Source organism: Rhincodon typus, chromosome 6 (assembly GCF_021869965.1).
Source record: "Rhincodon typus isolate 14 chromosome 6, sRhiTyp1.1, whole genome shotgun sequence".
Classification (NCBI taxonomy): domain Eukaryota; kingdom Metazoa; phylum Chordata; class Chondrichthyes; order Orectolobiformes; family Rhincodontidae; genus Rhincodon; species Rhincodon typus.
In genome coordinates, this window is record NC_063337.1 from 95,515,879 (window position 1) to 95,531,874 (window position 15,996).

The 15,996-nt window shown below is 40.7% G+C and overlaps 1 protein-coding gene across 1 annotated transcript in view; it reads left to right on the forward strand.

Moving 5' to 3' along the window:
- LOC109935822 (rho guanine nucleotide exchange factor 7-like) overlaps nucleotides 1-15,996 on the forward strand; it is a 124,624-nt gene that overhangs the window by 89,903 nt on the left and 18,725 nt on the right. The window contains exons 14-18 of the mRNA XM_048598229.1: nucleotides 3,073-3,151; nucleotides 4,638-4,777; nucleotides 6,879-7,103; nucleotides 7,423-7,516; nucleotides 9,245-9,334. Coding sequence (XP_048454186.1) covers nucleotides 3,073-3,151; nucleotides 4,638-4,777; nucleotides 6,879-7,103; nucleotides 7,423-7,516; nucleotides 9,245-9,334 — 628 coding nt within the window. The remainder of the gene's footprint in view (nucleotides 1-3,072; nucleotides 3,152-4,637; nucleotides 4,778-6,878; nucleotides 7,104-7,422; nucleotides 7,517-9,244; nucleotides 9,335-15,996) is intronic.

The following is a 15,996-nucleotide window of genomic DNA, read 5'->3' on the forward strand; positions in this document are numbered from 1 at the left end:
CATAAATGGTACAACTGGTCATTTTTCAGTTTAGACCTTGCCACTTGATGGCTGTCGTTGTTCTCCTTCCTGATTTCACCTAAGGCTCTCATAACACTCCAGTTTGTTGTCACTCCATACCACGACATCAAGAATTAATTGGGTGCTAATATCATGCTCAGTTCTCTGCCATTTATATAAATGGGTGACAAAGAAAGCTAGGCACCAATCCCTTGGCAGCCACTGGCAATATCCCACCAATTCAATTCACATATTGTTATCCACTCTCTGCTGTTCATCCCTTAACATTTAAATACGTGTTAGCAGTGACATTTTATCAATTGACTTCTAAAATCTGTTTGCCTGATTGCACTTCAAGAAATGTTCCAAGGAGGTGCATAATGGTAAAGAAGTTTTATAATTGCATTTTTTTAATGTAGTTGTAACTATTACAGATGGTTATTGAGTAACCCAACTTGAGACAGTCGCACAGTGGTGATTTCACTGGACTAGCAATTCAAAGCATGCCTGATGCTCTAGAGTTGAGTTAATAACTCTGAAATATAAAGTTAGTTTCAGTAATAGTGGCCATGGCAGCTATTGTCAATTATTGTAAAACTCCGGCTTATTCGCTAACGTTCTTTATGGAAGGACTTGCTGTCCTTACCCGGTCTGGCCTACATGTGACTCCAGACCCACAATAATATGGTTGATTCTTAACTGGCTTTCTGAAGTGGCCTAGCAAGTTTCTGGACAATGATGTGATATGGAGCAAACACGACTGGAGTAAGTGTATGTGGCTTAACGATCTTTGGCACAGGGGTGTTGAGCTGGAAACCAAGCTGAAATACATGAGGAGGGTGGAGATATTGCCCTGACACTTTGTTTCAGAAAGCAGTTGCACCCTTTAGGTTTAACAAAGTTTTATAGATAGTCAACAGTCAGGGATAGTTGGATGTGACTGAGAGTCGGGAAGGAGATAAAGGAGGATGTAGATCCAGAACACCTTGATTTCCAAAAGGCATTTGATAAGATACCACGTAAAATGTTAATAGGCAAGATAAGACCTTATTGGTGATAAAATATTAGCAAGGACAGAGGATTGGTTAACTGTCAGGAAACAGAGTGGGGATATTCTGAAGAAGGGTCCTGAATCAAATTGTCAACTTTCCTGCTCCTCTGATGCTGCCTGGCCTGCTGTGTTCCTCCAGCTCCACACTGTGTTATCTCAGACTCCAGCATTGGCAGTTCTTGTTATCTCTGAGGGGGATATGAAGTGGATGCTTTCAAGTTTTCAGTCTGTGAATATTGGAAAGCTGCAAGGGTATGGGACCCAGCAACTTACAATCTATGTTAACTTGAATGAAGAGAGTAACGTATCTAAGGTTTCTAATAACAAAGCTAGATGGTAAGGTAAACTGTAGGAAGACACAGAGGGAATAAAGAAAAATAGACGTTAACTGAGTTGGCATGAAGATAGCAAATATAATATAATGGAGGGCATTGTGAAATTATTCTCTTTTGTTGTAATAGGAAAGCAATATGTTTTTTGTAAAGATTATAAATATTCATGTTCAAAGAGAATTTGGTGTGCTTGTATATTGAATGTAGAAAGTCAGCATCCCGATGCAGCAAGCAATTAGCAAGGCAATTCACACATTGGACTTTATTGCAAAAAAGATTGGAGAAATAAAGAAACCTTGCTACAATTGTACAGGCTTTTGATGAGACCACATTTGAAATAGTATATGTGAAATAACTCCATGGACGCCAGTATCCCACCACCAAGTCACCTTTTATTTACACATGTATTGTAATTGATACTGGCCTGGCTTCCTCGGAGCCGGCTCTCCGAGTGAACAGAACCTCTGACACCCCTGTTTATACCTGTCAGCCAGGGCTCCCTGATTGGACCAGGTTAGCAGCCCCAATCAGGGAACTGGTATTCTATGAGGTCCACCTGGCTGACCTCATTACAATTACCACAGTAAAGTTAAAGGTCTGAGGAAATTGAGCCTATAATTTCTGGGATTTAGAGGAATAAAAGTTGACCTCATTGTGAAATGCAAGATGCTGAAGGTGCTTGATTGAAAGGTTGCTTTAGCTGATTGGAGAATCTAACACGTGGGACACAGTTTTATAATGAGGCCAATTATTTAGAACTAAAATGATGAGAAAATACTTCAGTCTTGGAGCATTGTGAATCAGAGAAATTCTGTAGCCAGAGAATTGTGAATGCTCCACCATTGATTCCTTTGAGGGCTGGAATGGATGTATGTTTGGTCTGTCAGTGAATCAAAGGTTATGTGGAGTACGCAGGAAAATTGAACAGTGGCCAACATCAGTCATCATCATATTGAACGGTGGAGCGGACCCAAGGGACCATGTAGTTTACTCCAGCTCCTTTTTTTAATGTTCTTACGGCCTGAGCTCTGAAATACCTTACCTAAACCTCTCCATCTCTCTTTTGTCATTTAAGACACTCCTTAAAACATATTTCTTTGATCAAATATTTGTCAATTTTCTCCAATATCTCTTTATGTTTCAATGTCAAGTTTGTTTTATAATCTGAAGTTTTGGCAAAGATCTGTAGCTCGGGTTGTGGATGAGGTTGTTGACTTGTTTGCCGAGCTGGCTTGTTTTTGTTCAGACGTTTCGTCACCATGCTAGGTGACATCATCAGTGGAGCCTCTGATGAAGCGATGTTGTTCTACTCCACTGGGAATTTATACTGTTTGGTCTGTTATGGTGAATAGTGTCATAACGGACCGGACAGTATAAATTCCAAGTGGAGTAGAATAACATCGCTTCATTGGAGGCTCCACTGATGATGTCACCTAGCACGGTGACGAAATGTCTGAATGGGAACAAGACAGCTCGGTGAGCAAGTCAACAACCTCATGTTTTAAAATCTCCCCATGAAGCTTATTGCACTTTTTATTCTATTATAGGTGCTATATAAATAAAATTTGTTGCTACAAGTTATAGGTGTAATCATCATAGATTACAGATGTTACCAATATGAATTACTCAAGACAATGCTGCTGTATGCTTGCAACTTAAATAGTGATACCAACATTATCTTGTTTGTAGGGAAAGTTGCCATTAACAGGATTGATTGTCACCAGGCTAGATGATAGCGATACTGACAAGAACACCTTTGAAATTACTGGTGAGTTATTAATTTAATTCAGGGTTTATTTTTCAACCCAGTCATCCTAACAGAAGTTTACAAACAGTGCAGGGAATCCACTGTAAAAGTGAAACTCCTAAAGCCTCTTCTAAGGATGCCTAGCCTGAAGAAGTTACCCTCCTCCCTCCGGACAAACCGCAGGGGATCTCTCTCCCACTGCAACTCTCTCGTAATCTCTTCGGCCCTGAAACTGCTCGACCATGTCCTGAAGCAAACCAGGTACTACAGCCACATCACCTTTCTTAGCACCTGCCTACGGAACCAGATCCTCCCTGGACTGACCTATCCCTCCCTAACTCCCCACCTACACTCACCTTTACTGGCTCCATCCCCGCCTCTTCGACCTGTTTGTTTCCTCTCTACCTATCCTCTCCTCTATCCATCTTCTATCCGCCTCCCCCTCTCTCCCTATTTATTTCAGAACCCCCTTCCCCTCCCCCATTTCTGATGAAGGGTCTAGGCCCGAAACGTCAGCCTTCCTGCTCCTCTGATGCTGCTTGGCCTGCTGTGTTCATCCAGCCCTGCACCTTGTTGCCACTAATCTTAGGAGGCAGGGTGAATGATTCTTATAGCAATGTCCTGAGGCAATGCAGAGAGTTTCAAAGCACTTTGCAAAAAAATGCAGTGGGTTCATGAGCTCTTCCTTCCTTGTTTATTTTAGGTTTTTTCCTCATCATTTCAAGTTACAAATGAAATTTCAAGAGACCTGATTTTTGATGTGTAAAGTTTTTTGAGTCTTAGTGAAAGTTGTTTGTTAAAGCTACCAGTTAAATATTGCCATGGGATTGGATCGAGTACAATTCAGTGAGACCACCTTCCTAATGTGGAGTTTGGGGTCTTGGGTCGGTGATTAGGCTATAACACCTGAAGAGGTCAGTTTTCCATTCCATACCCTTGAAGATTGACCTCATTGAATTACCGTTAGATGCCGACCTTTAAATACTGTAGGTCAGTGATCAGCCAGTTTATTAAGCATGTATTTTATTTTAATACATTAATCCTTGGGCATAACTGCCAAGTCCAGTACCTATGCCGCATGCCTAGTTGCTGTTGAGAAGATGGTAGTGAACTGTCTCCTAACCTACAGGAGTCCATGTGGTGTTGCTACATCCCTGGTACTATTAGGAAGGGAATTCCAGGATTTTGATCCAGTAGTTTTGACAGTGAAGGAATGGTGGTGTAATTCTAAGTCGGGAGGAAACCATGTCCATGGTATTCCCATGCATCTTCTATCCTTGTCCTTCCTGTGCAATTTATAAGTCCCATGATTTGAGCTCCATCAGGCTGTCAGGGCTAACCTGGAACAGCTAATTGACCCTCAAAATAGAACAGTTAAGATTGGGTATCAGCGATAAAGGTAACTTGCTTTGTAAAACATTGTCTTTTTAATTGTATTGTGAGGAAATATGATAGACTGCCACATCAGAACAGTTGACTTATCTCACCTTGTGCACTCTCTCTGTAGGAAGTATGATTGAACGGATTTTGGTGACTTGTTCCACTCATCAGGATTTGCAGGAATGGGTGGAGCATCTTCAGAAACAAACGAAAACACCCAGTGTGGGAATTCCTGTGGTCAGACAGCAGTCTGTCCCATGCCATACAGTAAGAGAAAGAGACAACCAAATGTGATGATGATCTAGGGATATTTAGTAATGCCGGTGGAATTGGTTCATGTCCATATTCTCCTTTAAAACTATACTTGAGTGCAGTACGACAGCTGTTTGTGATACGGAGAGGGCTGAGCAGGAATAATCCAGTATTGCACTATGACTGGAATGTCAAGGGTCATGGTGTGGAAATTAATTGAAATAATCATTGGGTTGGTTTCGATACTGGGGACGGATTCATTGGCTGGTTTTATATGTGAACACTGAATTTTAAATGTCGGCCATAGACAAAGGTCATGCAAATCTGGAATGCTTTCTTGCACAAAAGCTGTTGAGACTGGGTGGGGGTGGCTTAGTGGTTAGCATTTGCTCACAGCGTCAGAGACCTGGGTTCAGCTCCATCCTCAGGCGACTGTGTGTGTGGAGTTTGCACATTCTCCTTATATTTGTGTGAGTTTTCTTTGAGTGTTCCAGTTACCTTCCGCAGTCCAAAGATGTGCAGGTTAGGTGGATTGGCCATGCTAATTTACCCATAGTGTCCAGGGATGTGAAGGATAGGTGGATTAGCCATGGGAAATGCAGGGTTACAGGGTTACAGGGTTAGGGTAGGGGGGTGGGTCTGGGAGGCATGTTCTTTAGAGGGTTGCTGTGGACTCAATGGGCTGAAAGGCCTGCTTCCATACTATAGGGATCCTATGATTGTATGGGTGTCAATTGAAATTGGTAGATTTTAGTTGGACATTAAAGATTATGGAGCAATGATGAGTACGTATTAATTAAAACAGAGGGTCATGCATGGCCTTGCTGATTGGTGGAACAGATTTGAGGAGCAAAATGGCCTCCAGATGTTTAGATATTCTCACCGGTACCCTGGCCAATGTTCATATCTCAACAACCATCAATAAAATCAGATTGTCTGATCAATTTTCTTATTGTTGTTTTGGGATCATGCTCTGCCTAAATTGGCTATGGTGTTTTCTACATAACAACAGAGACAGCATTTGAAAAGCATTTCATTGGTTCTGTATGACCAAAAGCTTTGAGACGCCCTCGGATTGTGAAAGGCGTCGTGAAATGGAAACCATTTCTCTTCTTGCTTTTACCACGATTGAAAAGTGTTTTTCTCCGCTTGGGTCAGAGCACCATCCTACAACCAGCCCTTTCCATTGGTTGGGGCTCAGCCCTGTACCACTCACCTCTTCAAAAAACAGTCCAAAAGGTCTGGCTTTGACCTCCACGCTGCCATACCTCAGTCAATGCTTCAGTCTCTGCCTCTTTACCCATCTGGGTGGGTCCATTGGCTTTACTTTGCCTGAGGGTTTGTGGCCAGATCATAAGAACATAAGAACTAGGAGCAGGAGTAGGCCGTCCGGCCCTTCGAGCCTGCTCCGCCATTCAATAAGATCATGGCTGATCTTTTCGTGGACTCAGATCCACTTACCCGCGTTCTCACCGTATCCCTTAATTCCTTTATTGTTCAAAAAAAATCTACCTTATCTTTAAAAACGTTTACTGAAGTAGCGTCAACTACTTCACTGGGCAAGGAATTCCATAGATTAACAACCCCCTGGGTGAAGAAGTTCCTTCTCAATTCAGTCCTAAATCTGCTCCCTCTAATCTTGAGGCTATGCCCTCTTGTCCTAGATCATTTTTTTATTATTTATTCCTGGGATATGGTCATCACTGGCTGGACCAGCAATTGTTGCCCAAGCCATTGTTACCCTTGAGAAGGTGGTGATGTGCTGCATTTTTGAATTGCTGCAGTCCATATGTATAGTTAGACACACTGCAATTAAGGAGGGAGTTCCAGGATTTTGACTCAGCAGCAACGGCGATACATCTCCGAATCGGGATAATGCATGGCTTGGAGGGGAACTTGCAGTGATGGTGTTCCCATGAATCTGATGCCATTGTCCTTCAAGGCTGAATTAGTCATAATGTTGAAAAGTGCTGTCAAAGCAGGCTTGGTGAATTTGAGCAGAGGTACTTGAACAAACAACAATTGGAACATGGGAGTGAAAAAGAGCAAGGCTTTCATTGTCTGGAACTGAAGCATTTGGTTCACTAATAACTCGCTTTTTCTATTCTGTCTGCAGCTTCCACTACATCCTGTGACACCCATCAATAAGCATTCTGATGGCTATCCAATATCTGTGACTCCTTCATATCATACCCTTCCACACCCTTCCTTACATGGGACATCACACAGCTCGCTGACCTGGGGACCCCTAGAACCACCCAAAATGCCAAAACCTTGGAGTCTGAGCTGCCTTCGCCCAGCAGCCCCGCTGAAACCATCAGCTGCTCTGTGTTATAAGGAGGTTGGTCTTCACTTTTGTAAAATCCTGATGCATGATTTGCCATAGATCTCACTCCAGCCAGCTCATATGCTTTTGCAATATTAGGTTATTTGTAACTGATGTATGATAAAAGCTTCCTAGTGATGATAACGTATTACTAAACATGAATATGTCAATGACAGCCCCAGACTGGGCTGGTCCTTTGACACAGATGATTCTCAGTTTCTAGTAATGATCCTTCAGTCTCATCCCCTTTCAGTGCATCTAGTTGTCCTCAAACTCTTAAACAGTGCAGCACGCAATCTGCTATTATGACAGTATTTTCTGGTCTTTTGTGCAGGACCTCAGCAAGAGTCCTAAAACCATGAAGAAACTGCTTCCCAAGCGGAAACCAGAAAGGAAAGCATCTGATGAAGAATTTGCATTAAGGAAAAGTATGTATAGCATTGAGTTATTGTCTCAGTTCTGTCTTTATTGATATCCTTTGTTACTTTCACATTTTCCGGCTCAATCCACTGACATTAGATTTTTTTTAAAAATTGCTGATAACCAATTGTAGATGAACAGTTGGAAAAAGACCAGTAGGTTTTTGAGAAAGGAAGGTTACTCCAAGTAATGAGATCGGATTGCACCCGTTGTAGGTTCTGTTACTCAAAGTCATTGCAGCATTTATTAGTGTGTAGTTTGTTTAAATATTAAGCCTCTGTCATTTTTTGGTTAGCAAGCTGGGACAAATGGTGTCCGAGTTGTAAACCCAAATTAATTTGGATAAATGCAAGGTTTGGTAAAACAAACAAGGGCAGGACTTACACAGGTAATTGTAGGGCCCTGGGTAGTGTTGTAGAACAGAGAGGCCGAGGGCTTCAGGTACATAATTCTTTGAAATTTGCGTCACAAGTAGACAGGATGGTTAAGAAGGCATTTAGCACACTTGCCTTCATTGCTCAGATTTTTGAGTATAGCAGTTGAGACATCATGTTGAGATTGTACAGGATGCAGATGAGACCTTTTCTGGAGTACTGTGTCCAGTTCTGGTCGCTCAACTATAGGAATGATATTACTAAATTGGGGAGGGTTCAGAAAAGATTTACCATGATGTTGCCAGGAATAGAGTTTGAATTATAAAACTAGGCTGGAAAGTCTGGGACTTTTCTCAGTGCAGCATAGAAGATTGAGGGGTAACCTTATAGAACTTTATAAAATCACAAGGAGCATAGATAAGGTGAATAGCAAGGGCCTTTTCCTAGGGTGGGCATATTTTTAAGATGAGAGGAGAAAGATTTAAAAAAACGACACAAGGGGCAACTTTGTTATACAGAGAGTGGTTCGTGTGTGAAATGAATTGCCAGGGGAAGTTTATAAAATCATGAGGGGCATGGATAGAGTAGGGGAGTCCAAAACTAAAGGGTATAGGTTTAAGGTGAGAGGAGAAAGGTTTAAAAGGGACGTAAGGGGCATTTATTTCACACAGAGGGTGGTGCGTGTATGGAATAAGTTGCCAGAGGAAGTGGTGGAGGCTGGTACAATTATACCATTTAAAAGGCATCTGGATGGGTATATGAATAGGAAGGGTTTAGATGGATATAGGCCAAATGCTGGCAAATGGGTCTAGAATAATTTAAGATATCTGGCCGGCATGGACGTGTTGGACCGAAGGGTCTGTTTCCATGCTGTACAGCTCAATGACTGTTTGGTGGTTCAGGTACGGTTACAATTTTTAAAAGATATTTGCATAAGTACATGAATAGGAAAGATTTGGACGGACATGGCCAAATGCAGGCAAGTGGGTCAAGTTTAGTTTGGGAATATTGATGGCCTTGGACTGAAGAGTTTCTTTCCATTCTGTATCACTTTATGACGTTATAATCTAAAGCAAAAGCCTGATTTTTGCACTTGACCTCTGTGAGGTGGTGTTGGCTAAGAATTTATCTTTAATTTTAAAAATTTTGATGAGGTGAATCATCACAGACCCAAACAAATCAGGACTTTTACTTTGCAAAATATTGATTTTCTTTTGAAAGCATCAGCCTTTTGTGGTGGAAAAAAAAGTGCAGGGTTTGCTGAGTATTTTTGACATTTATATGTATAAAAAACAATGTTTTGCTTTTGCATTAACTTTTTGTGACTATGTGTTTAGGAGGTTTTTTGTTCTTATTAATCAGGCACAGCAGCTCTTGAAGAGGACACACAGATCTTAAAAGTTATTGAAGCGTACTGCACTAGTGCCAAAACTCGCCAAACTCTGAACTCAAGTAAGTGATAAAGCAGCTGTAGTCCATAAAGCGAGCAGTTATTGGAAAATATTTGAATCGGATTAAAGGGGTTTAGATTTTTTGATCATTGAAAATTTTATTATATTATTTTGAAGGATTTCCAAAATAGTATGGTTGGTTTAATAGCTCAATTTACATACTTAAAAATAACTTCAATTCACTTTTCTTCTAGTGAATACCGAGAGAGAGCAACATCCTTTAAAGTATTAAATCCTTTAGAAATAAAAATCAATCTACCCCAGAATTCTTTGATCTCTCCCTATTGCATTAGATTAAAGTTAAACTTAATTAAGATTTTAAAATCAGATTTGGTGTTGAATACAGGATAAAGTTTGTGTTGGATTTTGAAGTTTCAGAATGTCATCTTTCTAATGATAAAGGCAGATGTGGGTATGCAGAGGAGTGGAAATGATCATTCTAATGTATCTGACTAGATCCGGAGATTAAAACTCAGTGCGCAGCCCAGATCTGATAGCTCATTAATTTTTTTACCATGTGCCTGCCTATTCAACATTTAGCTCTGACTGTGTCAAATTTAGTCCCCTCTGTGTGCGGATCAGTTTAAACTTATACCTGTCTCAGTTTGCAGTCGTTCTGACTATGCTTCAGCCGGATACACTGATAATGGACAATATATTAGAGAATTTAATAATATGTAGGACTGGTCAATGAATACAATGGTTTGGGCATTTTGGGACCATGTGCTCCTGACATGTTAGCTGTCTGTGAGCATGAAACCCAAACAAAACAGTGAATGTCCTTGGGATCGAATCCCTTGCATGTCCAATATTCTTCTCTGTCTAGTATTCTCCTGAGGGTCAGGAGCATGGCTTCAAAAAATCGCCTCTTATAACTACGAGACAGAGAGTCAGATTGCCATTCACCACTGCATTGCGGACAGTCTGGTACTTTATACACAAATTCCAGTCTTGAACTTGAGCAAAGACTGACATAAAGAATCATGGAAACATTAATTACAGGAGCCTGCTGGTTAACTTGCCAAAATTTGATTTCACTGTAAAGTTGAAATAACTTGTAAGTGAAGGGTTGTTGCTGATCATTCCAAATCAAAACTTTTAAAACCATGTCACACATGGTTTGAAGAACTACTCAAAGTTTATTAGTAAAGACAGCCTTCTTTTGGGCCAGTGTAAAGCTAAATAATAGTGTTTGGGTGCTAAATATTATAGGAACAGGTTGTGACCAATTATCACCTACAACTGTTTCCTTCAGTTAGAACCCTGGTGTAAATATGACATTGTGGTGATAAGAGAACAAGTTCAAGGAAAGGTGTGAGTGACTGTTCAATAGTCCTAGGCACCATAAGATAGGAAATGAAAGCAAGGTGTGGAGAATGACAGTTTTGTTTAAGGAGAGCATTGCAGTGCTGGAGAATGAGGATATCACTTTCAAGGGTTCAAGGACAATATTTTTTTGGGGAGAGAGCGCTCCAGATCTACCTGGCCTTTGTCTGAAGAAGTACTTCCAGACATCTCACTTTTGTTTGAATGGATCCAGTTTCATTCTGCTGCGGTAAAGATGATATTGATAGGGATAGAGATGCTACTATAACCAGTGTTTGGAGAAATAAAATTAAACGTCCAAGGTATGAACACACAGTATAATATTTAGTTATATTTCAGTTGTTTTAGTTAGTACTACCTTAACATCAAACCCAGATATGAAATCCATGGTTTGTTCCTTGTACAATTTGTCCACAATCCACGTAAATAATTTTATTGCATTCCAGGCAAGTAAGTTAATGTGAAAACTGTTGTGTTCTGTACAAGCATTTGTACCAAATTCCTCTCTCCACTATAAAGCAGAGCTTGCAAACATCCAGTAGGCCCAGTAGCATGGACAGAGAAGGGAAAGTTCATATTTCAGTTTGATGTAAAATATCATCAAACATCTTTCTGACAGCATTAGTCTTACCCTTATTCCTGCAACACTTGCCATACGTTTCCTACACTTTGCAGATATGTTGCTGCAGTATTTGTTGTCCCCTTAAACTTAATACAAAATACTGCAGATACTGACGATCTGTAACAAAATCAGAAAATTCTGGAAATACTGAGCAGGTCAGACAGTTTCTCAGCTGAGAAATTGAGTTAATGCTTCAGGCTAGTGACCTTTAATTGAAATGTTAAAAACATTTTGCAGCTTTTCAGTAAGTACATATTTAGAGAAAGGTAGGACAGAGCAAATGGGAGATCTGTGATATGGAGACGGGCAGGATATTTAAATCCAAGAAGGGAAGATAATGTAAAGCAAAATGGGACAAGAGAAGAAACAAAAGACAAATCCAAGGAAGGTGTAAATGGTAAAAAGCAAAATCATTACCAACAGCTGTCTGAAACAACCTCCGGCAGAGCTTGTGACGTGAATATCGTGAATTAAAATGTTGAATCTGGAAGACTAATGTCAAAGTGACTAATCAAGTAATAAGTGTGTTCCTCAATCTTCTCTAACCTCCTTTGTTTGGATCAGTGTGGGAGGGAGGCTGTGGCTGGAATGGGAGTGGGACAAATCATTTATAATGGCATATCTTTAACAAACTTCCAAACTCACCAGTGAGATCAGCAATTTTTGATCATCATTGTCCCTTTTCTTTTCAGACAGCAGTGCTAGTAATGATTCTGCTTTTTCCCTCTCCTCCAGACTCACCTTTTGGTTCTTGTCCCAGTACCATCTCCTTTGCATTGCACCATCATCATTCCTTCTGTCATTTAATCTTTCCTGACTTCCAGCCTATCACAGACCTTCCCTTATGTTCTCTTTTTCTTCCCCCAAACATTACCACCTTCCTTGCTCCTCTATTTGTTCAAAATTTGCTACATCAATTTGTTACTTCAATTTTCCAGCTCAGGTGAGAGGTTACAGACTTGCAGCATTAATCCTTTTCTTTCTGAACAGACACTGCTCGATTCACTTGAGTATTTTCAGCAATTTCTGTTTATCTCATTTCATGTTAGTGTGCACATGGTACATTCTACATCCAGTCATGTTTGTCTTGTTTGAATTAAAATCTGGAGCTGGAGGATAAGATTTACTAATTTATTTTTAATCTCAGAAGATTACTTGTTGCCTCATCTTGTTATTGCAAAACGCCCCACACAATTATTGATGGAGATTTGAATCCTAGTTAAAAAGTGGCACAGAATTATCAACCTCCTCTTTGTCTTTTGATTAGCAGATTCAGGAGTGATTTGACAGAATTTTTCAATTTCTGAAAGTAAAGAGTAGTCCAGAAAGAAATAAGCTGCATCCAAATTTACTGGAGAAATCAATGTGGCTAAAATCCAGTAAGTCTCCTGGACCTGATGGACTGTATCCTAGGCTATTCAAGGAAGTAGCTTCTTAATTAGTGGATGCACTGTTAGTAATATTTCAAAAATCCTTAAAATCTGGAGAAAGCATTGGAAGTAAGAGAGGGAAGTAGGCCATTCAGCCTTTCGATCCCGCTGTGCTATTCATTATGATCATGGCTGATCATCCAAATCAATACCCTGTTCCTGTATTTCCCCATATCCTTTAGCCCCAAGTGCTATTTCCAACTCTTTCTTGAAATCATACAATGTTTTTGTCTCCACTTCTTTCTGTGGCAGAGGATTTCACTGGCTCACCACTCTCTGGGTGAAGGAATTTCTCCTTATCTCAGTCCTAAATTGCCTGCCTTGTATCCTTAGAGCAGTGACCCCTGGAGCCTGGGGAGTCCAGAACTGGGAACTGGATAGTGTAGATAAATGCGAGGTAATCCACTTCGGTAGCAAAAACAGGAAGGCACGATTTTATTTGAACGGCTATAAATTGAGAGGAGAGAATGTGCAATGAAACATGGGTACACTAGTCTCTGAACGTAAGCATGTAGTGCAGTTTCTATGAGATCTCCCTTCATTCTTCTAAACTGCAGTGATTTTTAGTCCTTAACTGATCCAGTCTCTCCTCATACATCTGTCCCGCCATCCCAGGGATCTGGTAAACTTTTTAGTGCTCTCCTAATAGCAAGGACATCTTTCTTCAGATAAAGAGATCAAGACTGCACACAAAGTTTCAGGTATAGTGTCAGCAAGGCTCTGTACAATTGCAGCATGAGATGCTCGCTCCTATACTCAAATCCTCTCACTATGAAAGCTAATCTACCAGTTGCCTCCTTTGCCGACTGCTGCACTACATGCTAAGATTCAGAGACTGGTGTACCCATGTCTCATCGCACATTCACTCCTCTCAATTTATAGCCATTCAGAAAATATCGTGCCTTCCTGTTTTTGCTACCAAAGTGGATTACCTCGCCTCTATCCACATTATCCACCGATGTCATGCATTTCCCCACTCACTCAGCTTATCTAAATCACATTGAAGCATTTCTGCATCCTCCTCACAGCTTACCCTCCCACCCCGTACTGGAGGATTGGAGAACTGCCAATGTAACAGCAATAAACAAAAAGGGAAGGAGACAAAAAACATATGACCATAGTCCAGTTAACTTGACATTTGTTATTGGGAAAATGTTAGAGTCTATTATAAAGGATGTATTTAGAAATGTATCCTATAATCAAGCAGGGTCAACATGGCTTCATAAAGGCGAAGACGTACTTGACAAACTTATTGGAATTCTTTGAGGAGGTGACACGCATGATAGATAAATGGGAACAAGTAGATGTAATATATTTGGATTTTTGAAAGGTGTTTGTTAGGTTATTATCATATATTAGGACTTAATAAGACAAGAGCCCATGGTGTTGGGGATGTTATATTGGCATGGGTAGAGAATTGACTGGGTAAGAGATGCATTTTCAGGATGGTAACCTGTAGCTAATGGAGTGCCACAGGGATTGGTGCTGGTGCCACACTTTTATTTTCAATCTGTATTAATGACTTGGATGAGGGAAGTGAATGTACTATCGTCAAGTTGGCGGCTGACTCAAAAATAAGTGGGTAGGCAAGTGGTGAGGATGATGCAAAGTTGAGGAAGGATATTGAATGGTTGAATGAGTGGATAAAAACTGGGTAGATGGAATATAATGTAAGAAAATGTGCGGTTATGCCATTTGGTAGGAAGAATAAATTATTTAAGCAGAGAAAGTCTACAGAAAGCTGCCTCATATAGGGATCTGGGAGTCCTTGTACATGAATCACAAAAAACTAGTGTACAATTTCACATAATAGGCAAGGCAAGTAGAATGTTTCAAAAGGAATGGAGTAATAAAGAAGGAATCTTGCTAAAAATAGACAAGATATTAGTTAGACCACCCACAAATAGAAAACAGGGAACAATTTTTGGCCCCTTACTTTAGTTTCTTTTGAAGAGAGGTTGACTAGGTTGGACCTATACTTACAGGAATTTAGAAAAATGAGTGGTGACCTTATTGAAACATTTCAAGATTCTTAGGCGATCTGACTGACTAGATGCAGAGAAGTTGGTTTCCCTTTGTTGAAGAGACTAGGACGAGACGGCATAATTTTAACTTAAACAGTTACCCGGTTAGGACAGAGATGAGGAGGAATTTCTTGTCTCTGAAGTTAATTAACCTGTGAAATTCCTTCCTGTTGTGGTTGGCTCATTAAGTATATTCAAAGCTAACATAGACAGATTTCTAGTCAAGGGATATTGGGAAATTACAGAAATTGGAGTTGAGGACTAGCAGATCACTCATGATGTCATTGACTATCACAGAGACTGGATGGACTAAATGGCCTACTTCTGCTCTTGGGTCTGATGGTCTTACAGAACAATGGGGATTAATATGAGAGAGATTTTCAGGGATTTAGGACAGACCAGGAGAAACTTTATTTACACAGCGGCTTATGAACCTGTGGAATGTATCCCTGGGACTGGAAATAATGACTGAAACAGAGAGTGTATACAGATTTGATGGGTGTTAGAAGACAAGGGGAAGAAAGAGATACAGTAACAGAGCAGTTACAGGATACTGTTGACATCTAGGTTAACCACCAATGGGCCGATTGGCCTGTTTTCACTTTGTAAATTCTATGTAGTGTCATTGATTCTGGCTGTGGAGATCAGTGACCCTTGACCCTCCCCACCCTTGGATCTTGACCTTTCACACAGTGTACACTCAGCCCTTGTCACCCTCTCCCCCTACGAATCCTTCGAATCAGTACACTCTGTGACCACCCCCCCACCAACCACCACCACCACCACCACCTCCCCGCAATGGCAATGCCTTTTACACTCTGTACCTTCTGTCCTTAAGCCTCAGCCTTCTCCATCCTCCATCCTTGGCTCTCCACACCTCCTGTACTTAACCCTCAGTGCTGTCACCCCTCCAGCCTTGCCCCTTCATGCCCTCAACTATCTGGCTGTGCTTATTGAGAAAGTCTACCCTGTATTCTTTTGGCCTTCCTGCCTCTACTAACACTGCACAACTCTGAAATTTTCAACTTTATTCCTTTCCCTTCCTGCAGCAGTCGCTTTATCTTTTAAAAGTCAAGGGAAAAATCAGCTAATTAGTCCAAACTCGTTGTGGAAGTTTGATGATTTATCCTGAAGCCCTGATGATAACCAGAAGCTTTTCTTTCTTCAGTGAACGCAGTTTTATTAAATCATGTTTTGCAAAGATCTGAGCCACTTCTCACAACCTGCTTTTCTTTAGTTTCCTGACCTACAGACTTCTAAT